The following is a 27,404-nucleotide window of genomic DNA, read 5'->3' on the forward strand; positions in this document are numbered from 1 at the left end:
GGGAGATATTTGATCTAGGAAATATAACATAATAAGATGTGGTATAAAACTCAATTTGGAAATACAAATTTTGACTATATTTCATTGAAAATGGATCATGGACAAGTAATTTGAAACACTTTTTCGTCCTGTAATATGAAACAGAGAGAGTATGTTTTACTGTATGTTTTACTTAAGTGAATTTATGTATTTGCTTTCGTAGAAGCATCGCTATTAGAATAATCGAGTATTGTGATTAAATTTAGCAACGAAAACATATTTATATTTTTAACTGTTGAGAGAATAACGACGACTTATGAGAAGCGATTCGACAAATATACTAATAATTTTTTGCTAACAATTTAACGACAGTAATTTATTAGCGGAATCCAACTGTGGCTAATAATATTGGTGTGAAAATAATTTTAACGAAAATTAATCAAATTATTTAACAAAAAAACAATTTTTTTCTGAGAATTAATCAATCACGTAGATAGCTGTTTTTTAATACGTGTGTGGACAAGTAGCTGCCCAAAGGAAAGCACTAAAACCCACATTATGTCAGCAAATTGTAAAGATAAACCCATTACCTATGAAATTCTATCATGTTTTATTGAATGAGAAATCGAATTAAACATAAGCCATATATGAGACTCCGGCCACACGTCATGAAAGCCGCGTAGGACCCCCAGGGGTCCACATCACTTGTATTATTGGTTGTGGTTTAGCCAAATTAAAATTGTACAAGTTTTATGGTCTTATATCGGCCCCGAGACTCCTTTCGTTTCTCGCGTAAAGACGACCACTTCTTTATCATTCATCAACTCAAAATAGAGGTAAGGCCGTAAGGGGAAATGGAGGTGTGCTTGTGCATACACAAATGAACAATTAAACAGGACAACTTACAAAACCAAAATGCATGTCTATCTATCAATAAAAGCGTCCGTTTGAATAAATGAATTTTATCTATAAATAGTTTATTATAGTGAAAAATTATGCCGAGATCACTATTTTACTACAGATCTTGAAAATCATGTATGTTTTAAAATTTTTAATAATTTATAAATCAAATATTAATAGTATTTAAAGTCTTCGACAACAAAATTATCTCTATAAAACTCAACCCGTTTATCATAAGTCAAAAATCATGTACAGTTTTCGGGTTATGACATCTTTTTGGCTAAATACTTTATAAGTCCATAAAAATGCTGTATACATGTACAATAAAATATAAGTGGAACTCAATAAAATCAAATACAGATTTTCAGAAATAAGAATGAATGATGAATGTTTAGCCAAAAGGTTTATAATTAGATTTATAATGATTGAGAGAAATAAATACAGATGATATCTAAGTATACCTGTAAATACAACTGCATATAGCAAATGAGAATACTTATCATTGAAATAAATTCCAAGCATAGTAAAGAACATCTGGAATGAACGTTAGAAAGACATATCTTTCATACTCCCCACTATACAATAATTCACTACCTCATTATCTCCCCTCCACATAGCTCATTTATTTTATAATAATTTTTATTTAATTTAAAGTATAAAGTACTTTAAATCTCCCATCACCTCTCTCCAATGCCCTATATAAAGGACTCTCCGAACACTTTGATAGATGTGCTTGACAGAGAGAATTAGATAACACTACAGACATCTCACTTCGTGGGTGTGTGGGAGAGATTGTGTCAATTTCCTCAGAAAACAAATGGCTCCTTTATCTCCTCACTGGACTCTTGCATTTGGCCTTCTTGGTATGTGTTTTCACATCACTTTCTCATCTATTCTTCTTCATCAATTCATTCTCCCTGTACTATAACTCTATAAGTGTTGCATAGTATGCATGGCAAATCCATGCACGCAAATTATTAACAATGTGTACTTTATGTTACTGGTATTGCAGGTAATGTTGTGTCCTTCATGGTGTTTCTGGCACCGATGTAAGTACAAAGTTTCCGTGCACTCCTACCTTATTTTCCATTACGAAGTTTTAAAATTCGTATCGAGCCTAATTATATATGTTTATTGCAGCCCAACATTTTATAAAGTATACAAAAAGAAATCAACCGAAGGGTTCCAATCAGTTCCGTACGTGGTGGGATTATTCAGTGCCATGCTCTGGATCTACTACGCTTTGCTCAAGTCCAACGCCTTCCTTCTCATCACCATCAACTCTGTTGGATGTGTCATCCAGACCATTTACATTGTTATCTTCCTCTGTTATGCACCCAAGAACGCCAAGGTAACTCACGTACACATCTTATTTTTGACAAGATTCGAACCCTGACAAGGGGTACTCGTATCTGACGAGATACCACTTGACCATACATGTAAACTTACACATATATATTGTTCTGTATGATGCAGCTTCAAACTATTAAGCTACTGGTCGGGATGAATGTCGTCGGATTCGGAATGATAATCGGATTAACTCAATTTGTGGCGAACGGAGTAGCAAGCCGTGTGACTATTGTAGGCTGGATATGCCTGGTGTTTTCCTTGTGTGTGTTCGTTGCTCCTCTCGGTGTCGTGGTAATTATCTAATTAACTAATTAATCCCACTAAATACTTTCAAATTCTCACTGATTAATTAGTTAATTAATCTCATTTTTGCTAATTATATCTTACTAATATTAAATTAACAGAGACAAGTTATCCGAACAAAAAGTGTGGAATACATGCCATTTCTCCTGTCTTTATTTCTCACTCTGAGTGCTGTTATGTGGTTCTTCTACGGCCTTCTTCTCAAAGATATCAATATCGCCGTAAGTACAAACATTAATTAAACCTATAATTATTTTATTATTCGCGAAATTTGATTAATTCATTTCGATAATTTTGTTACAGGTTCCAAATGTGCTGGGATTCTCCTTCGGTGTAATTCAGATGGTGCTCTACATGATGTACAAGGACGCACAGAAAATCAACACAAAATCCGAAAAGCTCCCGGAATTTCAAGACCAAATTATAGTCGTAGATGAACGCAAATTTCCGGAACTAGCTGAACAAATAGTCGACGTGATGAAGCTTAGTGCACTGGTCTGTTCGGAGATGAAGCCAGTGGCGCCTCCAACTCCTTGTGGAAACGAGACTCCGGTGGTCGTGGCGGTGCCTCCACCGGCATTGCCAGTGCAACCAGTGGCCGTAGCATGAGTTCTGATATATGAAGTTCATCAATGGAGTGGGATTGCGGTTTTTGTTAATTTGCCATGCATGTATGATCACGTGCGTCATGAGTGTCACGTGCATGCTCTCTTCTTAATTTGTAGTGTCTTTAATTAACCGTGATCAATCATGGGTTATCTAATTCTCTCTATGTAATTACACTTTAATTATGATAATTATGAAATATATCTCGACTTTTATATACACACTTTCTTTGCTGGATATTTCTATTTTTGTTCGTTGGATTTTTTAATTAATTAAAAGCACGCAAACCACAAGTGAATATTGCTTGATTAATTTGATTTCTATCTTTTTCAAAATTAATTAAGTATCGAATTGTAGTTGATCGGGTTAATCTTTATAGCGTATACGAATGTAGGACATTATTGTTTAATGTAAGTGTAGACCGGACACGTACGTACAATTATTTGAATGTCGTTGTAGGCTGATGATCTGTATTCAAATTCAATTGTGTGGGCCGGAGGACGATTGTTGTGAGCTACTCCGGCTTGATGGGACTGTGTAGCATTAAACTTGAACAGGTTCATGATTTGAGCATAATCAGAATAATAAAATCAGAATAAATTAGTAACTATGGGGTATTTGGACGCGACCGGCTTAAAAGCACGGCTTTTAAGTTCATAAATTAGAAACACTTTTTTTACTGTTATAGTAAAAATCAAGAAGTACTCGTAAGATGAATTAGAAACATTTTTTGTACTGTTATAGTAAAAATCAAGAAGTACTCGTAAGAAGAAGCCGAGAATATTGATTTTTGTTTTCTGATTTCTATTTATATCACAAACACTTTAGTCGCTTACGAGTCCTAACTTGTTTCTAACTTCTACTTATTTTTTACTTTGAACAACAAATCTTTATTTTAAGTTCACCACATAGCGCTGTATATAATCTTTATATGTGGTATTTTCAACTCGGAAAACAAAAGGAGATGCACTGTATGTATTTTTCTACATAAGATAAAGCTAATCAATGAGAAAAAAGATCACAGCTGAAAGGCAGAACCCTAGCTTTTAAAGCAGACAGAGAACCTGTCGGGTTGAGTTGGTTTATAAATAATTCAGCACCGAGTAATATGGTTAATTCATTTATATTAGCATCATCCTAATTCAACATATGTAATCTGTTAAAAAATCTGATTACAAAAACATTTTCCGGGGGCTGAAAATTTCATGAAAACTAAATTAATTTATTACAAAAACAATTATATATATAGGATTACTTTTCACTATTTCTAAAATTCAGGAGATCAACATAGCCTCTTAGAGCATTCCCCATCATGAATATCTTTTAGCTAAAAATTAAGTTTGCATAACAAAAACAAAAAAAAAAATATAGCCAATATCTTCAAAAAAGCACACTCCAACCACACATTATGTTCATAACAATATAAATATTAATAACATAATATTTTTAAATTATAGCCAACCAATATATTTTTTTTTGCTAGTTGATTACACACGCACACGTGGGAGTCGACCTCCCGACCTCCCGCAGGGGGTACAAGAGCTCTACCACCACACCAACACCTTGTTGGCTATAGCCAACCAATATAGCCAATACCATCGAAGCACAATTTCTTGCAGGTTCAACAAATTTTAAATAATTTTATTAATCAAAAATTTAGATTTATGTTTTTATTATTTTTAAAAACTGAAAAAATTATTTTAATATAAATTATATATATTTATAATAATTTAAATTTTTGATATTTTGTATTATATATATATATAATATATATATATATGGGCTTACTCCACTAGAAACTAAATTAACCTAGAAACTAGTCCCTGACCAGTTTTTCATCACTGGTTTTAACTACAAAAATCACTACAATTAGAAATCACTATTTTATATATACAAAATCTGACAAATATAGATATATGGATACACATATATACAACGTATGTCATCATCATCTTCACTCATACTATATTTATGAAATTCCTAACATCATTATCAACGTCTTCCACTACTACCGCCGTCACCTACAATCATGATTTGCTTTTCACGTTTGTCACCATAACTTGCCACTACTAATAACTATCTACTATCACCACACACCTCATCTCGTCATTTTCTATCATCATTGACCTCCCACAACTATAATTCATGATAAATAATCAACCACCAATACCAATCATAACTAAATTTTCTCAATTATCAAAAATAAAAACTAATGATTTAACTACATAAGATAGTGATTAACAACATAGAAACTAGTGATTTATGTTATAAACAGTGATTGAAGGAATGGTTTCTAGTTTTTAGAATAAATTTAATTTCTATTTGATCACTTGCTTATATATATATAGTTCACTTAAACTTCGGTCATTTCACAACCAAAAAAGGCACGATATATAGGAGTATGAGAGGTGAAGTCGTTTTACGTGTTTAAGAAAGTGAATTATTGGGGGTGTTGCTGCTTCCAGTTTCTGTTTTTGTTGACCCATCTACGTAGATAAGCAGAAGTATTTTTAAGAAGTATTTAAGTAAGAATCACTTTTTTTAAGATAATCAGCAAGGTTAGGTACCTATGCGGCTAGCCGCCGCCAACTTTTTTCCAATAATACCTAGTCCCATTTTTTTCAATGAAGTTTGAAACTTTTGAATTAAAGAACTTATATTATATTCGTAATATGAAAGAGTCGTGTGAAGAAGGTAACGTATACACTTGATTAGGAATATAATAGTTTGACTTAGTACACGAGTTTCTAAAAGACTATGGGGCCATTTGTGTGAGATTAAAATAAGTGCTTCTTGCTTAAAATAAAAAAGTGATGTAGAAGTTATAAGCAAGTTAAGACTTATAAGTGATTAAAGTATTTGGAAAATAAGTAGAAGCCCTCAAACAAAAGCTAGCCTTCCTAGCTTTTTATAAGTGCTTCTTGACTTGTTACACAAACAGTACGAATAAGTGCTTATAACTTATAAACCAGAAGCTGGGCTTAAAAGCCCTAAACAAACACCCCCTATGATTGATAATAAATCATTTGTTTTGATATTGTAATTAAAATAATAAATTTTGATAATAATACATAAGTTATTGTAAGAGTTTCTAAAGATTTATATTAGAAGATGTAATACACTACATTCTAGCAATAATTGGATAAATATCAATTTTTTCAGATGTTGGAATTTTTATAATAAATTATAAAATATGATAATCAAAGTTATTATTTGTCTAAATATATTATTATTTGTCTAAAGAATAATTTATTTTAGACAAATAATATTGACAGAAAATTATCATAAATTATCTAAATTTATTTTTCAATACATTTACAACTTAAGTTACTAGAATAACCGAAGGTAAGCCATAAGCAAGAAGACAAAGGACAGTCTGAAATCACTTTCACTTGATGCATGGTGGCATTGTATCATTTTGGAACATGTAAACAATCAAAGAAAGAACGATAAGAAACTGTGATCATGATAAACAAGTTAAGAAGAGCCATATGATTTGAGCTAGGCAGCTAGAAACACTGAATTGAGATCAAGGACGTTTTTACATATTCTTTTGTTTTGTGGTTTATCTTAAAGCCAGATACTTTTAGCTTTCTAGTATTGCTTGGTGGGGTGTACATGTGATGAAATCATGTCCCATTCTCTAGATTTTTTTCAATCATTAAGTCGTGAATTCCAATAATGTCTTCACTAATCACTTTGGTTTTGTTCTTGGACCATAATCTTTATTCATTCATGACGTTATTGTCAACTAAGAGCAGTAGTCTTTTAATCAACGTGTTCGGCGTATCTTATTTACAAAAACATTTATTGCCAAAATGATTGCACTTGTATATAAACTTTTCTGGAAGGTAAATATTTTGGGAGCGTTTAGTATTTTTATATTATATATTAAATATTATAAACTGAATACATGTCTGAGAATTTTTTTAAGAAAAATTAATTATTCATTTTTGAGAAATATCATAGTACCTATACTTAAGGTGCACAAATTAACTCAATTAAATATGGATCAATCTAAGTCCGATGAAACTAATTAAAAATATCAGAAACTTAAAATACTACTCCCTTCATCCCATTTTAAGTGTCCTGTTTGACTTTTGAATGGTCAAATTGACCAAATTTTGACTGAGATTTACATATATAATATGATTTTGAAAAATAAAAAAAATTATGTCATTATAAAGTACATACAATATACTATAAAATGTAATTTTCAGTTTTTTAAAATGATAAATATTTTGTTCTCTATGCTTGGTCAAAAATTGGTCAGTTTGACTGTTCAAAGTCAAAACAGGACACTTAAAATGGGATGGAGGTAGTAGTAAATGTATAAAAAAAACTAGTCAAATATATAAATTTTGTTAAAATACCTTAAGGTAAATTTTGTCATTCATAATACCACCCATCTTATCCGAACAAAACATTTAGGAGATAATTTTTTGTTCATTCTTTTTGGACTAATTAAATAACCAAGAACAGTATCGTGGTCAATAATTTATTTTGTTTTGTTTTGGCACTTGCTAAATGGATAGTGATATATGGTTAAAAAGCAATAGTGCCATGCATGATGAATATATATATAATCTTAAGGTGCACACACTGAAAACCACCGGTTCCCATGTATATATCTAATAAATCTGGTGTATCCGTATCTTTATTTTTTCTGTCGGTATTAATATTTGCATGCCCCTATCCATTTTTATCCATATCTAGCTCTTTAAATAATATAAAAGGCGCTTTATAATGGTTATTGGGTAGATTGGTGTTACTCTCAAGGAAAAGCTCGTAACATTTATTGACTACCAATTCAGTAATCTATTGACACTGGACAACAGATGGCCAGTAATCTCAGGCAAGGATTGAGTATTGGGCTAAATTAGGTGAGAGTTATACCTAAGGTGGATCGTACCAGTCGTTTAAAGGCGACAAAAATAATTATGTTACACGTGACAAGAATTTTAAAATACAAACATATGCTAGTGTTTTTAATTTGTTAAAAACCAATATATTTAAACCATTTGTTTATTAGCCTGATCAAATTTACAATCGGTTGTATGGATTCTTTGTTTATAAATAAGTATAAAATCTAAATCTTCCATGGAGAGCATCTTCAGGGTTAACAACTGTTTGGTAAAAATATATGTGTCATATCATATGTATTTTAGGTGGCTCTTTCAGATTATATGTAAAAAAGATGCACTCCAACCATCATCTCTTAAAAAAAATATATAGATAATTAGGTACCATTCAATAGATTTGTTTAAAAAAATTAAATATAATTTTAAATTAACATAATTATACATAACATCACTAGAGTGTATATCTTTATTGTTAGCAATAAAATTGTATGATTCAATTAGATAAATATAAAATTAATAATTTTAAATATTAATATTTGAGATGCTCTAATGCAAAGCTGTTTTCTCATTTCTAACAAATGTTGTAAAAAGCGGGATTCGGACTTAATCGGTGAAGTCACGGAATAAGGATTAATCGGTGATTAATTGAATTGATCGGGGATTAATCGGATTAATCGGAGATTTAATCAGTTCGGCGAGTTACGGAACAGGGATTAATCGGTGACTAATCGTGATTAATCACCGACTTTTTGAACAGAGTTTCTAACCATTAAGAGGCTGAGCTGAAGGAATTCTAGCTATAATTAACTTCTCATTTATTATAATGATATTTTTTAAAATTAAGCTAAATGACCCATACGACCTCGGCTACTATTTTTGTCATAATATTTTAGAATTCTAGTTCCATTTGGAACCACGTGAAAAAAATTGCAGTATACACTTTAGACGGAGTCCAGATAACGAGGGTGTTTGTTTATAAAAAACTGAGGCGGCTTCTAACTTCTGTTTTTTTATCCGTTCGTGTAAAGAAGTAGAAGCACTTTTAAGAAGCTGAGAATGCTAGCTTTTCCCTCACAACTTCTGTTTTTTTTCCAAACACTTTATTAACTTATTTACTTCTCACTTCTACTCCACTTCTTTATTATAAGTAAGAAGTCAATTTTTTTAAGTTAACCCAAACGGTCCCAACTGATCAGATCTTTGTGAGTTGCTTAGTAGATTATCTCAGATTTTTTTTTTATCATGCAATAATCTATTTCCGCTTTATAGAAATTCAACTCTTAATCATCTTTCAAGCGAGAGAACGCGTTGAGTCATCCCACAAGATACAACACCTGCTGTCCGAAAATAGACAGCTTCCTAGTATTTCGAATTTCAGGAACTCCTGATCCAACGAACATAGGACCACAGGAATAAGAACCTGCCAAATTTCATAATTTTCCTTTCTTCATGACAATGTTGTTTTGATCCTACCAAGAGCCAAAACTTACAACATAACAACATATCCTAGCAGTGTCACTTCAGCTCAAAAGTGCTAGCAAATTGGTATACATTAGTTATTTGTTTGTTCGGCCAAATACTATTTATCTAATCAACGTGGGATAAGACTTATATCAGCTGTAATCGTGATCAGCGCTGCATTTTGAATAAAATCAATGGCACGAAAGGCCTGCGTAGTCTTATCAACAGGATCCACATCTATACGAGTTATGAAGGCCTGAAAAATGCTGCAATTTTTGTAAAGAACAGACAGCAGATTGGTCCAGCTCTCGTATCAGGATAACAATGAGTGCCAAACTTCTTACATCATATGCAGCTGCACAACCACTACAACTATCAAGAGAATTCTAATTATAAAAATACACCACTATGAAAAGAAGTTCCACTCAAAGCACATTGATAAAGACAACTCCGATGGCTCAGCAGATCTATTCCACCTCTTGCTGTCCAGATTGGTCTTGCAGACCTGCTCGCATTAGTTTAAACGTTTAATAGTACTAAAGCTACCGATATTTTAGAACTTGGATAGTTAGTATGAGACTATTAGGCACAATTTCATATAGTTAAGTGACTAAAAGGATATTATCTCATCAATAATGTAATGTATTAAGAGTACTGTCATTACTCATTAGTACCCCAGATATTCGAAGCAATGTAGATATTTGATTTCCTAGATATATATACTCAGATGATTAATGGATCATATGCTGAGAGACAGCATCCGCGCACAAGTGAAGAGAAATGTATGGTTCAAGGCCATCATTACATCTTAGATTTTAAAAAATATAACTACTCATATTAGCTAAAAATCTGGCCTATCTCAAATGAATTTTAAGCTCTGAATATGCTCTGCATTTGCGTATACAGGGTAGAAGTTCTGCAAACAATTTAAAGAAGCTATATATATATATATATATAATAAAAAACGATGTGAGGACTCGTACAAAACCAATTTGCCTGGTTTGCCTAAAACTATTGAGGTTTAACATTATACTTAATCAGTTAATCCTCCTGCAGCGGAGCAGTCTCCAGACTGTACTTCTTCATGCTCTAACCGAACATAAACACCTCTCCCATCACAACAGAACAGTTGGTCCTCGTCGAACAGACTATGGATCTTACATGTGGATGGGTTTTAGGACTGCTCCTGATGAGGCTTGTGACCGAAGTTCCTGATGCAGCAAAAAATAAATATAAATTTGAGAAGCAAAGACTTAAAGGCAAGTTATGAAAGAAAATTTAGGCATTTTTATAAAAAAAATTGATTGAGCAGAACTATACTAAATGGTCCTGTTTTTCGACCTACTTGAGCACTCTACATAACTGAGCAGATTAAAATCAGTTTTTGTTGCCACGAGGATTATTTGAAACCTTAAGGCATACAAATAAATTAAATGGTAAGACGGAAATAAAGACAGGTCCATGACCTTGCTTAGCAAATATATATGGGCACAAATATATCCCATGACTTAGCTGGAAATTGTCTGGATCGAAATCGAAGGCACAAAACCATCCATGCTTGATTTTGAACGTTGAGAGAGCTGAAAGGAGATGCGAAAGTCCAGGAGGAAGGAAAAAAAAGAGAAAAGGGAAGGAAGTCCTCAGTGCTCTTGTCTATTTATAGAGAAAAAAGTACTAGAATTCGTGGACGGCAGGATTCGAACCTGCGCGGGCGAACCCACATGATTTCTAGTCATGCCCGATAACCACTCCGGCACGTCCACAAGATGTTAAAATATGATTTTCTTCTTGCACAAACAATGCAAGACAAGTGACTCTATATAAATTTACCCTGGCAAAAAGTTCATGTAAAAGAATGAACTTTTAGCTCCACTATACTAAACACAATGTATCAACAGGCCTTCTTCAGATCCATATCTGCACCAAAAAATTAGCTTTTCCAATAATAAGCTGCAAGACTCTCCGAAATCGACATGAACAACATGTAAAGCAATTGAAATCACTGCATTTGAGAAGACGTTATGAACAATAATATGAGATATTTGGCTAGCAGTTAAAATCACAGCACTTGAGAGTTGAGAAGATACAAGACTAGCAAACTACATTCGCGAAGCCTATAAGACCATCCAATGCACCATACACTAAGTTCCGAGTGAAAACGCAATGACCAAGTTCTAAGTGAAAAACACAATTGACCTTTAAAATTTATAGAATCGTAAACTTAGCATTTAGCTCTGCTTCTTCCTTCCCGGGGTGTTGTAAACTACACTCGCACTGAAAATTTGATGAAGGTGCAATCATATAACAGCAAAATATTAAGATATATTCTCAAGTATAGTCCAAAAAAAAAAAAGAAAAAGAAACGGTAACACTATTATAACCAAATACAGTTTGACAAACAACAGAGCATCATACCTCGCCCTCTAGAGAATACCTTCTTCAATCTGAACCTACAACAGAAAAATTCATCTGTATAAAGAGGATGAACCTGTTAGTTTTTGTGAGCAATGGCTATTTAAATTTAGAGCTACGTACATACAACAGAAAAGTCCCAACATAAGTCCTAGATAATAGAGTGCTGAGCTTGAAGCTCAGCTATTACTTAGATAAATCAGACTCTGAAGCGCTTCTGGCCTAGATAAGCAGTCCGAGGAGCAAGCGATCAGGTTCTGAACAAATGGTAAATTCACGGAAATAAATCTCTTTTTGCATAACTTAACTATTCTATCTCAAACAGGCCTAGGAAGAGTCATGCCTTAAAAGTTAGAACTAACTGCAGGGATCCACAAAATTTGAAGACATGTCGCGCACTAAAACAAGAGGAGCTAACCAACAGAAAGCACGAACAGATGACAATGTATCCTCGTGTTGACATGTAAAATTGAATCAGAAGAAAACACTGGTATCTCCATGTCGTCCTTCTACAATGTCGCTTAAGGCAAGAACGTTGATACGATTAAATGCAGCATATACTAGTAACAATCAGAAGGGAACATAAGAACACATTCAAATTCATATTCAAATATCTATGGTGACAATATCTTGAAAATGCTGAGACAAAGAACACAAAAACGTAGTGCTGCATGACTCAAGTTAGCATTGCAGATTTCCATAAGAACTATTTCATTCTGGTGTTCAGACAATTCAAATTATTTTTAAAATTCAAATTTTAATTGGCATTTATTCGCACCAATTTTTTATATTTTGAGCACTTAAAATATCCGAAATTATTTTAAAATAATTATTTTAAGTATTTGCAGAAAATTGAATTTCCAAACAACTTGAGGATTTTCATTAATTATATTATTACGTGAATAATGATATGGTCAGTCATATCAAGTGCATTTTAATTATTTATTTTCTTTTTGAGCAGATAATTTTAAAAAAAAGAATGTTAAAATAATATAAATAATTAATTTATTATTTATAAATAAAAGGAATATTCATACAACTATTTCTAAAAATTGGGTGATTATTTCAAAAATATTATTTTTGTATATTTTAAAGATTTGTATTTTTGAAATATTTTAAAAAATTTATTTTGCAGGAAAACTTATTAAAAGTACTACTCCGAAAATTAATTTTTAAATTTTTTTAAACAAAAGTATTGTTTCAAATTAAATATTTTGAAATTCTCTTTTAAATTGATTATATTATACTATCTTTTAACTAAAATTCATATATATTTATTAATACTTTGTTATTGGATTATCTACATTCGATCTCAAAATAGTCATTTTATATAAATTATATATTTCAAAAATGTGTATACCGCTAATAAATGAAAATATAAAGTTTATAATTCGGAAAAAGAAATATATTCTTACAAAACTAATAAACATAGTTATAATTTCAAAAGAATCCAAAAATAAATTATTTATCACAATAAAATCTTATATCGTGGAATTATAATTTATACAATAATATATATAAATTGTGTATATAGAAGAAATACCAAAAAAAGGTAAAAAAAATTAGACCATTATATTACATATTCCACATAAAAATTAATTATGTCTCAGGGCCAAAATAAACCGGTCCAATACCGATAACATCAGGTCCTCTGTTGTACACACGTTTATAAACCGGAGTTGTACGTATGTAGAGCTCCTGAGAAATCTGACAGCAAAACGAGAGAGCAAACCCTAGAAAATCAAGAGATCTGCGATGGTGAAGTCGGTGGTGTACATATCGTCGGGCTTCTATCTCATTTGATCTCCAATGTTCAATTTGGAGATCCTCCCTGAAGATCTAATCTCCTCTGTTCGATTTGGGTTCTTTTCAAGATATAATCTGGACTGTTGAAATCGATTTGCGAATCAGAAGTGTTAAATCTCTGCTCATCTCTTCTCGTACGGTTAATTTAAAATTAAAGGTATGACGATCAATATTCGAGTTGTAATTCTTTGCCGATTGAATCGTGTTTAATCTGACTTATGTTAATCTTCTTTATTAACTTAGGTCTCTGGCTTGTCATACTGTACAAAAATTATGCATACTAAGCGGAAAAAGTAGTGTAGAATAGCCGGTGAATTTCTTCTATTAGCTGGGCTTGAATTTAATGTCTTGAATTTTTTGAGATTAGTCTACTTGGTTAACCACATTAAGGGAGATAGCAGCTTATATACTAGATTAGACCCAACTGCATGACCCTTTCACTTCTTCTAAATTAAAAGTACTGAAAATTTTGAAAGTTTTGGAAATTCAACTTTTTTTTACACATTTTATGCATATATTTTAACAGGCGCGGATAGCTTTTCTTTTTAAAAATCGTGTAACAATAAGTTGTATATTTATAAATATAAGTCCATATATTGACTATGATATATTGATATTTTTCTCTTAAATGCTAGAATAAAAGAATTCTGCACTTTTTATAAATTCAGTGTCACGACAAGTGGTTGGAATATCCGTGTGGTGCTCTTCATATGACCATGTTAATGGATTCCAAGTGTGGAAAGGGTAAATACAGTCCTTCAGCATCTGCAAGGAACAAACATGAGGTTCCGTTCATTTACTAGACGAGGTTCCATTCATTTACTAGACCCCTCTTATTGTTGATTAAGCCTTTTTCTACTCATTGCATTATGTTTTTGCAGGGTCTCGATGATAAGTGTTTTCTTAGTTTATCAGGGTCCCTAAGTTAATTAATCGACATATTTTAGTTCTGTACTTGCATATATATTTACTTGTGGTTATGGCAGAACTGTTGTTGCGTCCATTTTGTGACCCCTGCACAAACAATTTTTCAGGGGAGCCAAGATAAGCAATTGCTATTTTATTATTTTCTAGACTAATTTATATGAATTAAAGATTAAATTCAATGTGAGGAGGCAATTATAATTATTCCTGATAATAAAGATTTATATAGATTATGTACATGTATCATTGTTATATTATTCCATCGCCTTTGCTAGATATAAAAGTTTGAAACAAGTTGAACCATGTTACTTATATCAACTTATATGTTGCAGAAGTGAGTGATAGCGTGACAAATCGATGGTCTGTAACTCTATGTTTTATGTTGGCAGTTGACACTAAAAAAATAAACTAAAAATATTTATACTTCCCATCTTGCAATCAAAAAGATTTGAATTTAATGTTTAAAAGTCCAATCTGAGAACTACTACCAGCCCTCTAGTTTTCATGGTTCTTATGTGTTGTCTGTTCCGTATCACAGTTTTAGAAAATGTAGAAAATAATATATATTGTAATTTGCATTCTACTTGGTGTTCGGCAGCAACTACAACTCGCAGGTTCTCCTTACCTGTTTGTTTACGTAACTAATACACAAGAAAATACCACAATCAATGATTAAGTTGGAAATCACTGTTGTTTTCTATCCCCGGCGGCCGGCACAGTGATTATTTCTTGTTTTTCGACTTTAAAAAATTTAGGTTTTGTTTGTCTTAAAATTATATGTTCTGGTACTATAAATTGTTTATCACGGGTATGAATTAATATCTTGTTTTTCTTGCCCATGCCATTCTTGCGTGGTGCCAGATGAAGCCTGAGGGTATAAAGTAGGAATCACAGAGGATACAAAGTTGGATATTGCTAAACACCTTAACCTCTTAAGTATTAAATATTCTGGTATTGTTGGAGGATTTCGAGTTCAGGAAACCCCTGTTTTATTCTCATAAATGTTGTTTCTTGCTGAAGCCTAGTTGTAGCAATTTCGTCCATACTATTAACCTCTGGCCTTTGCCGTCTTGTACATGACCTTTGCATTATACATCCACAAGCTTTTATCATATTCATAACATGCATTTCACTTGGTCTAACTTCAGATCATATATTGCAGGTTGTTGCGCTATTGTGCAGTTAGTATATGATTTTGAGAAACTATACATCATGTTAAACGTAAACAAGACGTGAAAGTTGAGGCTGCTGATAGGCCTAGATTGTAGAATGAGAAGGAAGCTCTTGAGTCAGAGGTTTGCTTTTATTCTACTTCCTAAGCATATAATTGTTATGTGGTCTTCATATTATTAGTTTTGCATTTTTTTAGTAGATAAGTGGTGAGTTTGCATTCAAGTTGTAGAACTAAGTGAAGATCACCTGGCTATTATTTTTCTTTATTAGTAACTGTAATATAAAAATAATAGACAATGAAAATATCTCTAATTGTGTAATAAATTTTAAGGTTACACTTGAAAAAATATATCCTACATTTGTACCTGAACTATGGCAACGTCAATCTGCAGATATCAGACACTATCGAGGAGGCGGCCACATGTTATACAGCAGAGAAACCCTTTTCTGTCAAACTTTTAAGCCCTGCAAAGAGACGACATTGACGCCCATCTCGGATCATCACAAAAGAGGTCTTTGCCTGAAACAAAAAAATGGAGAGTCAGAGGACAAGCTTCAAAGTCTTTCAAGGTGGACATATAATCAGCAGAGCCAATCATAGTTTTTTTCCTTTCATTGTAATGCTTCTTTTTTATAAAAAGAAATAATGCCATCATCATCAACATTTATATATGTATACAAGTACAACCTTATTAGTTAAATGACTCATTTATACATTGGATATGACTCATTTATACATTTAATTTACATAGTATGTGATCAATGTCTTTTAAGATGTATTGTCTACGTAAGAGAGCAAATTGAGGTTAATAAACAAAAAAATTAAAAATTAAAAAAAAACTTTATGCGTCGGCATTTTTGTTAACCGACGCTGTAGGTCTATATTTATAGCGTCGGCATTTCTGGTAGCGACGCTTATTCTTATATCTATAGCGTCGGCATTTTAAGTAACCGATGCTTATGCCTACATCTATAGCGTCGGCGTTTCAGGTAACCGACGCTTATGCCTATACCTATAGTGTCGGCATTTTAGATAACCGACACTTATGACTGTTTTAAGCGTCGCCTAAATAACCGACGCAACAGGTCCATACCTTTAGTGTCGCCTGCATATACTACGCCACTTGACCGACGCTAAAAGTATATTTTGACCGACGCTATAGACCTTTTTTGTACTAGTACCCGAGCTATTGCAATTCATTTTTTGTTACTCCCTCTTGATCAGTCCCTCTGGGTCTTTTTAACATTTTTTATTCTTTTCTTTTCTCTCTTGAACACTATCAAAGGTTTTTTAGTATTACATTTTTTTTTTAATTCTTAATCATTTTTACTGCTGGTGCTATAGCATTCAAAAGAGGTGTTCATCCCATAAATCACTCCTGCAGCCAACTAATACAAAGTACAAACCCCCAACTTTGATCAAATTTACTTGTGAAATAAAAGCTTAATTATTTTTCTGTAATACTGTAACTTCAAGATCAACATTTTCATATAAGTATAACTATTATTATTATCATCATCATCGTTATTATACATTCTTATCAACTTTTCTAGAAACTCAACGACTGCATAAACTGATAGACATGCAGTCTCCTGTAAAAAGAACCACATTAGCTTTGTCATAGAATTGATACAGATGCAACAAAGGTAAGGGGAACATTTCCCCTGCCGATTCCAATAACCAATGGAAACCGCTGTTCATCGTTTTTTGTACCCTTGTAAAGTGCAGCACATAACAATCTCATTTACCAAAAAGGTCCACAAAATATATACGAAACAAAAATCAAAGCGACACTTATTTTAGCACAGATTCAAACGCTGAATTATGATTAACGTATGTTAATTGAGCATGGTTCGAAAGTATCAAATATATTTCATATATTCATATACCAAGTCCAGTGTCAACACTCCTGCTTCAAGACCACCATTTTACCTATGATCAGAAAATATATCCCTCAAAAAAATATTTCTCATTTACAATACGGACCCCTATATATACTCATATATTGCAGCTATATAAAATCATAATGTGTCCAAGACACTAGCACTTGATTCTCTGAACTGAAAGTGGGTACCGGAAAGAGTTTGCATAATGAAACGAGAGGGTACGCCCATTGGCAAGAGGCTTTCCGTCGTTAACAATGCAGTCATTATATCTCAGGCGCTTGAATATCCGTGGATTCACCAGACGAATGGAGCTAAACCAGCCACAACTGAGGTGAATTTCAGCGATATCACAGCCTGTGACACACACATTAATGATCTCCACGGTGTATGTAGGTACCCCGGTGGGAAGAGGGGCAGCTGGACCCTGATTGATGAGAATATCAGCCCGGGAACATTTGTCCCCCCAGACCCTGGCTGGTTCCACCAATGTAGCTGATGGTGCAGATGGTTCTGTAAATACAAAACAAAACAAGTTTAAAGACATGCATGAAAATGGCATTGTTTGTTGTACTTGTGAAAATTGGAATTGCTTTTTGTAAAGCTGGAATTGTTTTCTTTTTACATGGTCAACTTTTAAGTCTGCTAGTACAGGCCCTGATGCCCTCATAGTCTTTCCCTAGACAAAGCATACAGTTCTACAAGTTTCTTCATTCTACACAATGGACAAATTTCGATTCACTAATTCAAAACCTATATAGGAAAAAAGCCTAATTGCCTATTATCTTGAATTTCAATTTTATGAATCCTCCGAGGATTCATAAAATTGAAATTCCACGAGGATTATCCTCGTGTGGTGTGCATTGTTCTAAAAATCGATCATCAATCCCCATTAATTATCAATTATTCCATGTTCTGTAACTCGTCAAATTGATTTAACCTTCCGATTATTTGATTAAATTTATTCTATGCATTCACCGATTAAATTCGATTGACCTTTTTTTTTTACAATAATGGGGGAGTGACATATACATGGATCACTAGCAAATTAACTTTTCTATTTTCTTCTTGAATCAAATATTGAGATTTACTTTTTTATTCATAATAAGAATACCGAAAAATATTAAGAGGCCAATACAAATTAAGTGAAAAATGAAGTACGACAGATAAATACATACTATATTTAAATGTATTACAAAGAGAGACGTGCGCAAGCTATGTGCAAGGACAAAATAGTAGAGTACAAGAGACAGCTAGGCCTAGGCAAGAGCATGCACAGAGACGGCGAGGAGACATGTAACAGAAAACAGAAGCTAAAAAAGATGATAATGTTACCAGAGATTCTACACAGTATTATACTTACATGATACATACAAAAAACAAGCAGTAAATCTCACCGGAATGGATGAGGAGTTTCCGGTGCGGCGAGGCAAGTGGATGGGTGAAAGAGATGCGACTGTGGTGGAGAGCTGAGGTAAAAAATGATTAAATGAGAGAGTGATTTGGTTGTTAAATGAAATAAATGAGGAAAATAACAAGTCACTTGGGAGATGTTAATTTAACGAGACAAAAGAAATAATAGAATGATGTTGATGTACCTGTTGGAATGGCTAGCATGAGTAGAAGTAGGAGAGAAATTGTCGCTGCGATCCGGGAAAGTCTTTGGTGATTCTCCGACATCGAATGAAATGTAGCTGAAGCTGTAGATGTTCGAACTGTAGAAACTGAGGGAGAGAGAGACCGGGAGAGAGAGAGGGAGAGAGACCTGTTCAAACTGGAGAGAGAGAGAGAGAGAGAGAGAGAGATGAGACTTGTGACTTGTGAGGAGGGAGAGAGATGAGAGAGAGAGAGAGAGAGAGATGTTTAAACTGAAGAAAGTGAGGGAGAGAACGCGGGAGAGAGAGAGAGAGAGATGAAGTGAAATACAGGAAGGTACTTATATTGAGGATTTATGAACCTATACTATAAGGCTGTGTTTGCCAAACACAAAAAAACAAAAAGCAAATTAACACTTACGGAACAAGTCACTCAAACTCCAAGTATAAAAAAATTACAATGCATCTCAGTAATTACAGAACACAATTTAGATTAGATATCGCCAAACACATCCTAAATCTGAAATGACAGAGAAGAAGCTGCTCTGGGAAGCTAAATTTGTACATATATGCAAAATTCAAAAGATGTCGAGAACGAAGGTAATAAAGGGTCAAATCAATGACAGAATAGACGTGGAGAGGTCTCACGAGCAATATTGACTAATAAAAATGGCGAAAATCGACGGCAGGAATTGAGAAGAAAATATATGCTTACATGAAAAAGGCAAGCCTCGAATGTGTAAGCGTGTAGAATGAAAATGAAAGGCTTCCAGCTCTATGAAATCCTGGAAATATTCTTGGTGAAATTAGTGTGTCTTGGTTCAGAAGTGAAAAGGGTGAAAATATGTGTAGGCAATGGAAAAGGCAAGTTCAGTTGTGCCTACAAATATATACATGTGTGTGTACTTTCATATTCGTCATACATCGAGAGAATATATATGGCCCAACGAGACATTCGACTTCTATTGTGACCTCTATTTGACTCGATTTAATAGAGTGATATATAATTAAATTTTTTTTTTCATGTTATGGAAATTGAGAATCAGACGAGAATAATCTTTATATTTATATAAAGGAGGATCCTTCAGAGGATGACGTGGCCTCTCTTACAACTCTCCATTTAAATTTCCTATTTTCCTATGAATTCTGTGTTTTCTTAATTTTTAATTTACTTTACTGTACTTTTATTTCAACTCTTTTTGCTTTCTCATCTCATTAATTATATTTCGGTTACGTCCTTTTGATTTTGTTCTTAGACTTCGTTGGCTCTTCTCAACTTTCATTTGTCTGTTCTACCTCCACGTTTCTCCAACTCCCCCTCCAAAGCACCCTCACTCTCTCTCCTCCCCGCCTGTTCAATCACCCATCTCAAGAAATTGGGATCTCTTTCGGGTTTAATAGTGAACTACACAAATCATGAAGTGTGGCCTTGAGATTTTGGGAACCTCTTCTCTCTCGGAAAAAAGCTGAAATGTCAAGTTTTTTGGCGAGCTTTGGACATAATTGGAGGGTATTTTTGTGGGTATCAGATGATGCGCAATGGATTTCTCTGTAGTTGTAACCTTAAACCTCAGTTGTGAGCCTTTGAACATTGTGGTAAGTTTTGTCCTGTCCATTGTATTATTTGCTAAAATCACCGCGTTCAGTAGTATATTTGTATGTAGCTTATCAATTTATTTATCAAGTGCTAATTCTGTTATATATTTATATGTGCCTTATCAAGTGACAATTTATCAATTGTGTTTGTTTCCCAACGTTGCTTTTCTGTGTATGATATGTAGCAGATAGTAATTACATGCTCTTAAGACTCTTACATACTCTTACTAGGGTGATGTATAAAAGGGCTATAAGTTAATAATCTTTCATGCCCTATGTAGGATTAACTTATCCCCTACGAATGGCATCTCCTATCTCTTATTTAGATATCAGGGAATATTTTAATGCCATCCAGACTTTGCACATCGAATAACACTGAGAAATATGTCCTTATTGTATGGTATCCAGAGTTTTGAGGTGGCTATGAAATCATACTCCTTTCGAGCTTGATGAAGCAATGCATTAAAGAGTGCTTTGTCAAGTAAAGTGATTCAGATTACATATTGAGTTTAAGACGAGAGAAAAATAGGGGCCCTTACTACCTTCATCTGAGCAGCGCCCCAAAGTTTTGTGATGAGCAAAGCAAAAGGTTGTCTGTTTCCAGATTTTGTACCAGACTGGTCGCAAGGAATGCAGATATTATCTACTTTATTACATAACTCTGTTCATAATGAGTTCTCCACAAATTTTAAGCGTCCCTGATAGCTACTTGAAATTGGTAAGTTCCATATAACAAAAAATTTAGTGCCTTAATCTTTCAGTAAGTTTTTTATTATTTGTAAATAATTTCCGCTTTCTTTGCTGGGTGATTAATACACACAGATGTGACAAGACTGAATTACTGCTGAAGGAGTGACATCATTTCGCAAGACTCTCCCTGCACCTGACCAAGAAACAGGTTCAAGAAATGATTTCTCTTATGATGTGTCCGATGATGTAACCCGTATCAGCCCTCACCTTATGGATTATGACCTTGGTGATATTTTGGCTCTTGCTAAGATACGTGATTGTGGCATGGCTTGCTATATTTGATGCTTTTTTTTTATGTGGCCAGTGGTCACTTTGATTATCATGATGCCTTGAAAAAATCACTCATATTATTAGAGGCGCAAAGGTTAGCAGAACTTCCTTCTAACAATATCATTTCTCGGAGAACTGATTCTGCCCTTCAAGATGGTGCATTGTCATGGGCAGCGAAGTTCTATGCAGCAGAACTTGAGGCTGCTGGAGAAATGGAAAATGTGAGGTGTGCCATCCTTTGGGATACCGGTTATTATCTGAAAGCCGCTGACAGAGAGAAACTGTTTGTCCAGGTCCTGGCTGAAGTAAGTAAATCTCTCTCTCCCTCCCTCCTCCTCTCTCGTCTCGTGAGTATATAAATTTTGGTGTAATTATGTTTGTCTATCTCATCTGTTTATGTTCAAAGATGGAGATGAACTCAAGTTGGCAACAAGAGAGGCTGAGAGAGTTCTGCCAGGCCAACAAAATCATGATGGCTGCTTATTCTCCTCTTGGAAGGAGCTTCTGGGGAACCAAAGGAGTGCTTGAATCTGAAAGGAGTGCTTGAATCTGAGCTTGTTATTGTGTCAGGAGCTTCTTAAATCTTAAAGAAAGACCTAGGTAGTATCTACAGATTTTTGACTAGGAGTTGAGTGAGTGATGAAGAGTCCGAAAAGGTTGCTGAAATTCCTTGAACATGTAACCATCCTTTAAATATTTGTTGAACTTCACTTTGTAGTGAGGTTCCTTAAAGGCCTCTGCAACTTCTTCTGCATATATTTTCTTATATTTTGATAATAAATGTGAAATACAAGGATTAAGAAATTATAGTTCATAAATTTTTTTTATAACATCTTATATTTATATTTTTATCACTCGCGCGAAGCGCGTTTTTTTCACTAGTATGTAGATATAAAACGCGGAACTAATCCAATGAAGATTATCCAGCTACTTGCATGACTGTTTCAGCAGAAAAAGCATAAGTCATTCAAATATATAAATATACTCCCTCTCTCCCATTTAATTGTATACGTTTTTTTTCAACTGCTCGACACGCATTTCAATATTCTTATAAAATATAGTTCCGTAACTTATTTTTGAGATTTTCTTTTTCTGAATAAAAATATAACATCCAAATTTTAATTCAGAAAAAGAAAATTTTAAAAATAAATTACACAACTGCACTTTATAGAAGTATTAAAGTCCGTGCCGCGTCCCCGTCCCCCAATGTATACTACTCATCAGGGAGAGCGGAGGGAGTAACACATTAAAACTGGTGTTTGAGCAATTATAGTGGCTGTTTGGATGCAGTACTTCTGGGCTTAAAAGTGGCATAAGCCCACTTCCATTTATTTGCTGCCCGTTTGGCAAATTATATGAAATGTTCAAATACTGTAATAAAAGCCCAAGAAAAAAGTCAGAGAACCTAGCTTTTTTCCACGACGGAGGGAGTAACACATTAAAACTGGTGTTTGAGCCCGGCTACTTGTGTCATTAAAGTTTTAAACAAGCGGCCAATCCATCGAAGGTAATTGTTGAAAACACACCTACTACATATACCTACAATATTTGGGCTCATCCTGGTGAAGCTTCGCACAGCATAATTTAGTCAAAGTCTTTTCATGTAATTTACATTAACTGCCTCGCTTAATGTTATTAGCGAATGGCTGAGCTGTCATCAGTAAGATGCATGGATAGCATAAAACACAATCTTATAATTGAAAAAAAATATAAAAAAATGAGAGTGACTACGTACGTACTCCCTCCGTCTCAATTTATAGGTCCAGTTTGGAAAAAAAATTTGTCCCAAAATACTTGTCCCTCTCTTCTTTCAATACAAATTTATCAACATATTAATTGTGTTTTTTTTGAAACTCAACATTATTCTCATTTCTCAATGTACTAACTCCCTATATTTATTGTGATTTTTTTGAAACTCAACTATATTCTCACTTATCAATGCACTAATTAATGATACATGAGATAAGATTCTATCTAACCAACTTTTTTCTTAATATGTGTGTTTATTCCAAAATGGACCTATAAATTGAGACGGAAGGAGTAACTTGCTAATTCAACTAGCTAATTCTACTGCAGGTTCATGGATAGCAGCTGAATGCAGATTAGAACTTAAAAATGGGCTGTTAGTTAGCCCTGCCGTCTATTTCATTATCTCCCATTGTTTTTAATGAATATACATCATGTATCATAGCCGAACTAAAAAAACATTAGACTTGTTGACATAAACATTGTAATATAGAATTAATCGAATATCGGGCTAGGGGAGGGAGTATCTGTAACGGTATGAGGCTATATATATATACACGAGAGCAAGGCATCCATTTTACTAAACACTCCTGCAGCATTTAACCATATCTCTTCTAATTGCTTAATTTTCCATTCATCTTATATAAAGAGTGTCTTAGCAGCTTTTTGTTCTTCATTCGGTAAATAGGATCTAATTAGGGTTTCTTTTTTTTTTTTTTTGCATAAATGGGCAAATCCAACTTGTCTGCAACCCTAGCTATATAGCTTAATTATATATATTTTTAATATTTATTCATTTCATCATCTTGTTGGACCTCATATATATATGTTGATGGATTGCGAAAAGGCTAGTGGTGGGAAGAAAAATCTAATCACCAAGACATGGCAGCGTTGTCGATCCATCCCGGCCAGCCGAGGCAGATCTTTCGCAACACTTCCAACTTCCAAGCCTTCCCAGATCTCTCTCAACAAAAGAGAGCAAAACAAAAACAAACTGCAAAATGGCGACCCGACCCGACGCATACGGGTCATGCAGTCCGTTTAGTCCGACCCGACGCTCGTACAGAAATGGCGATACGGGTTTTGGTTCATATGGTCTTCTAACTCCATCTCGGCTGATTAGAATGAATTAGTGTAATGTCTGGATACTTGTCCAACAAGAACAAGACAGTTAGTCATATATGTGTACTCGGCTGTTAGTTGTATAATACAACTTGTAATTAGTAATGCATGCAGCTTGTAACATAATGCAATATCGGTAGATATATTAATCATAAACATGTTGGTTCTATTTTATTTTTAATATAGTGCAAAATTTATTACCAAAAATCTTTACAAAACCACAGCATTCTAATTTCCGACAGTCTAATTTTGACAGAATGCAACCGAAATTAAATTTCTGAATTTCATTTAAAAACTGAAAATTTGGACGAAAAGTTAAGATGACTGCCCAAATTTGCTAAAATTTGAACTTGACGACAGTATATTGTTGAACTAACTGACTCTACAAACAATTTTTAAAATTTGAATTTTGACTGACTATCTTTGCTATCAAAATTAAATATTTTAAAATTCGACTGACTATCTTTACTATCAAAATTAAATATAATTTTGACAGATTAAATTCGACAAGAACCAGCTTCTTCGATATTATGCGGTCGAAAAAATTAATTTGATGATTATTTTCGACAGCTGATAATTTCAACAATATTCCGTTATAATTAACAATATAATGTCATATTACAATAAATAAATTATCATAACATCAATTACGATAATTATTTTCAACCACCAACTAATAGTACTCGATGAAAATCAGCTATTATGAACCACAAATGTAGAGCATAATTATTTTCGATAAGAAGCATATAATAGAAGCTCATCTTTACACCTCGAACAGACTTGTTAGAGGTCGATGCACTGGTCAGAAGAAGATCTCCCTTGTTTCACGGACAAACCTAAACATTTAATTCTAGGTATAGACTAGAAGCTCATCTGATCGGTCTGTATTCTCTAGAAAACATGGAGCATTCACGCTAATACCAATTTTGGTCGTTTTAGTCTTTCATAATCATTATAGGAGATGGTATAGCATAGAGATAAACGAATTTTGGTTGAGGACCCTATAACCAAAATGAATTGGTAAATCATTTAAATCAACTGAATAGCCCCGGTCCTTTATATCGATATAAAGCCACACTTGAAACTTAAGAAGAGGGGTTCAAACACATTCAAGAAAATGAGGAGTACAAGTTATTACCATTTCTTCTTCGCCCCCTCCTTGTAAAAAATACGACACGAATATACCCTTCTTGAGATTTTAAAAAAGTAACTTCGATTAATGCAGTTTTGAAATGTGATAAGTATAAATTATGATTATGGCATAATCCAGGCTTGAATAATTTGCATTAATACGATGTTTAAGGAGTAATAAAATATAACTATTGACATGTAATGTTATGACATATACGAAATGCCAGACTCATCTAATTAATTTAACATTATCCACTTGCCATATAATTTAAACACGAGGCATCAATTGTTGGTGTTTGATAAACAGGTGGCCGACGAATTTATCTTAAGTATTTGGCAAACACACACGTACCACTTATGTATTCAAAATATTTGTTTAGGTAGTTTGATTTATTATAATAATAAAGATTATTTATGAATAAATTATGATCATAAGTAATTTTTATCAAAAAATTATTAAAAATTAAGTAAATAAAAAAATATCTCAAATTAACATCTAGTTTTAAATCAGTTTTGATTTATTTCTGATTTGAAACCCGTTTCGATTTATTATATAAACAAACATTCTTAAAATTGAAACAGTTTTGAGTCTCAGCTTAAGTCGGTTTTAATTGTCCATCCAAAAGATTCTTATCATCGTGCTTATATTAATTAACAATAGCAAGCTGTGTACTTCCCTTCAATTATAAGCTATTTGTGTATACTAGTTGCTGAACATAATGCTCGACATAATGGATTCATCCTCAAGCCAACTTTAACCCTAATCTTGATATTGGTGGTGTTCGGCCCGGCTTCTAGATTTACAAATTAAAAACAGTTATTCGTACCGATAAAAAGTGAAGAAGTACAAAGTTGCAAATATTTTAATCACTTATATGTTTTAACTTGTTTTTAATTTCTACTTCACTTTTTTGCTTTAAACACTAAACACTTATTTTAAACTTCACCGAACAGTTCCGTTATTTTCTCAGGCTTTTGCTGTATCATCTTCATGATTCCCGTGTATTGGTTGATGAACTAATGCTCGGGCGGAATCACAGATATTCAACATAGAACTTGTGTACACAAATGTTGTGTTTGGTTGGGGTGAATGATTCCGGAAGGAATGGAATGAAAAATGAACTATATTATGGGCAATTGTTAACAAATTTGATCCGATACTCCATTCCATTCCTTACATTATGTGCTAGAGATCATACCTTCAATTTGGGATGGAATGCTCCATTCTCTCCTACCCCCAATTTCTTCTCAAATCTCATCATAGCAATTTTGCATTCACTTAAATTTATTCTAAAATTTCCCTCCTATCTCTATTAGTTCCAAGTAATTTTACTCATTCCATTCCATTCCATCCATTCTCCCCAACCAAACACAACAAAAGCGTACAATAGGGAAACTACGGTTGCGTCACTGCGTTCAACTCTAAATTATACATGCACGTGACATATCAATAAAATGCATGGTTTTTAAAACAAGAACTTTAACTACAATTTTTCAACTAAAATTAAAAGCAGAATTGGGCGTTAGTTTTAGA

General features: G+C 33.4%; 2 protein-coding genes, 2 long non-coding RNA genes and 1 other non-coding gene across 8 annotated transcripts; 2 read left to right on the plus strand and 3 right to left on the minus strand.

Annotated features, from left to right (window-relative positions):
• Positions 1 to 1,593: 1,593 nt before the first annotated feature.
• On the plus strand, positions 1,594 to 3,357 carry LOC108220841 (bidirectional sugar transporter N3). Its single transcript, XM_017394711.2, has 6 exons — positions 1,594 to 1,742; positions 1,892 to 1,928; positions 2,020 to 2,230; positions 2,356 to 2,520; positions 2,634 to 2,753; positions 2,836 to 3,357. Exons 1-6 carry the CDS (start codon positions 1,697 to 1,699, stop codon positions 3,139 to 3,141), a joined length of 885 nt encoding a protein of 294 aa, XP_017250200.1. The 5' UTR covers positions 1,594 to 1,696; the 3' UTR covers positions 3,142 to 3,357.
• Positions 3,358 to 10,387: 7,030 nt separating this feature from the next.
• Positions 10,388 to 11,246, minus strand: LOC108222431 (uncharacterized). Its single transcript, XR_001806963.2, has 2 exons — positions 10,928 to 11,246; positions 10,388 to 10,672 (listed from the first exon to the last, which is right to left on the minus strand). It is a non-coding gene; the product is annotated as an uncharacterized LOC108222431 (long non-coding RNA).
• On the minus strand, positions 11,144 to 11,224 carry TRNAS-AGA (transfer RNA serine (anticodon AGA)). Its single transcript has one exon. It is a non-coding gene; the product is annotated as a tRNA-Ser (tRNA).
• A 2,275-nt stretch (positions 11,247 to 13,521) lies between the features above and the next one.
• LOC108220337 (uncharacterized) lies at positions 13,522 to 16,492 on the plus strand. Of its 4 annotated transcripts, none has more exons than XR_001806720.2 (4): positions 13,532 to 13,836; positions 14,315 to 14,487; positions 15,766 to 15,898; positions 16,169 to 16,492. It is a non-coding gene; the product is annotated as an uncharacterized LOC108220337 (long non-coding RNA). The 4 variants fall into 4 exon arrangements; XR_001806721.2 differs by having other exon boundaries at positions 13,533 to 13,836; positions 14,348 to 14,487; XR_010292579.1 differs by having other exon boundaries at positions 13,522 to 13,836; positions 14,315 to 15,898.
• Positions 16,493 to 17,740: 1,248 nt separating this feature from the next.
• On the minus strand, positions 17,741 to 19,532 carry LOC108222672 (protein TAPETUM DETERMINANT 1). Its single transcript, XM_017396558.2, has 3 exons — positions 19,259 to 19,532; positions 19,058 to 19,129; positions 17,741 to 18,173 (listed from the first exon to the last, which is right to left on the minus strand). The coding sequence occupies exons 1-3, from the start codon at positions 19,338 to 19,340 to the stop codon at positions 17,818 to 17,820; spliced, it is 510 nt and encodes a 169-aa protein (XP_017252047.1). The 5' UTR covers positions 19,341 to 19,532; the 3' UTR covers positions 17,741 to 17,817.
• Between the last annotated feature and the right edge of the window lie 7,872 nt (positions 19,533 to 27,404).

This window comes from Daucus carota, chromosome 5 (assembly GCF_001625215.2).
Source record: "Daucus carota subsp. sativus chromosome 5, DH1 v3.0, whole genome shotgun sequence".
Classification (NCBI taxonomy): domain Eukaryota; kingdom Viridiplantae; phylum Streptophyta; class Magnoliopsida; order Apiales; family Apiaceae; genus Daucus; species Daucus carota.

Coding starts and splice junctions, on each gene's coding strand:
- LOC108220841 (XM_017394711.2), top strand. CDS start 1,697: ATGGCTCCTTTATCTCCTCACTGGACTCTTGCATTTGGCCTTCTTG. Junction 1,743..1,891: donor TCTTGCATTTGGCCTTCTTG/GTATGTGTTTTC, acceptor CTGGTATTGCAG/GTAATGTTGTGTCCTTCATG. Junction 2,754..2,835: donor TCAAAGATATCAATATCGCC/GTAAGTACAAAC, acceptor ATTTTGTTACAG/GTTCCAAATGTGCTGGGATT.
- LOC108222672 (XM_017396558.2), bottom strand. CDS start 19,340: ATGTCGGAGAATCACCAAAGACTTTCCCGGATCGCAGCGACAATTTCT. Junction 19,130..19,258: donor CATGCTAGCCATTCCAACAG/GTACATCAACAT, acceptor TTTTTACCTCAG/CTCTCCACCACAGTCGCATC. Junction 18,174..19,057: donor GAAACTCCTCATCCATTCCG/GTGAGATTTACT, acceptor TTGTATTTACAG/AACCATCTGCACCATCAGCT.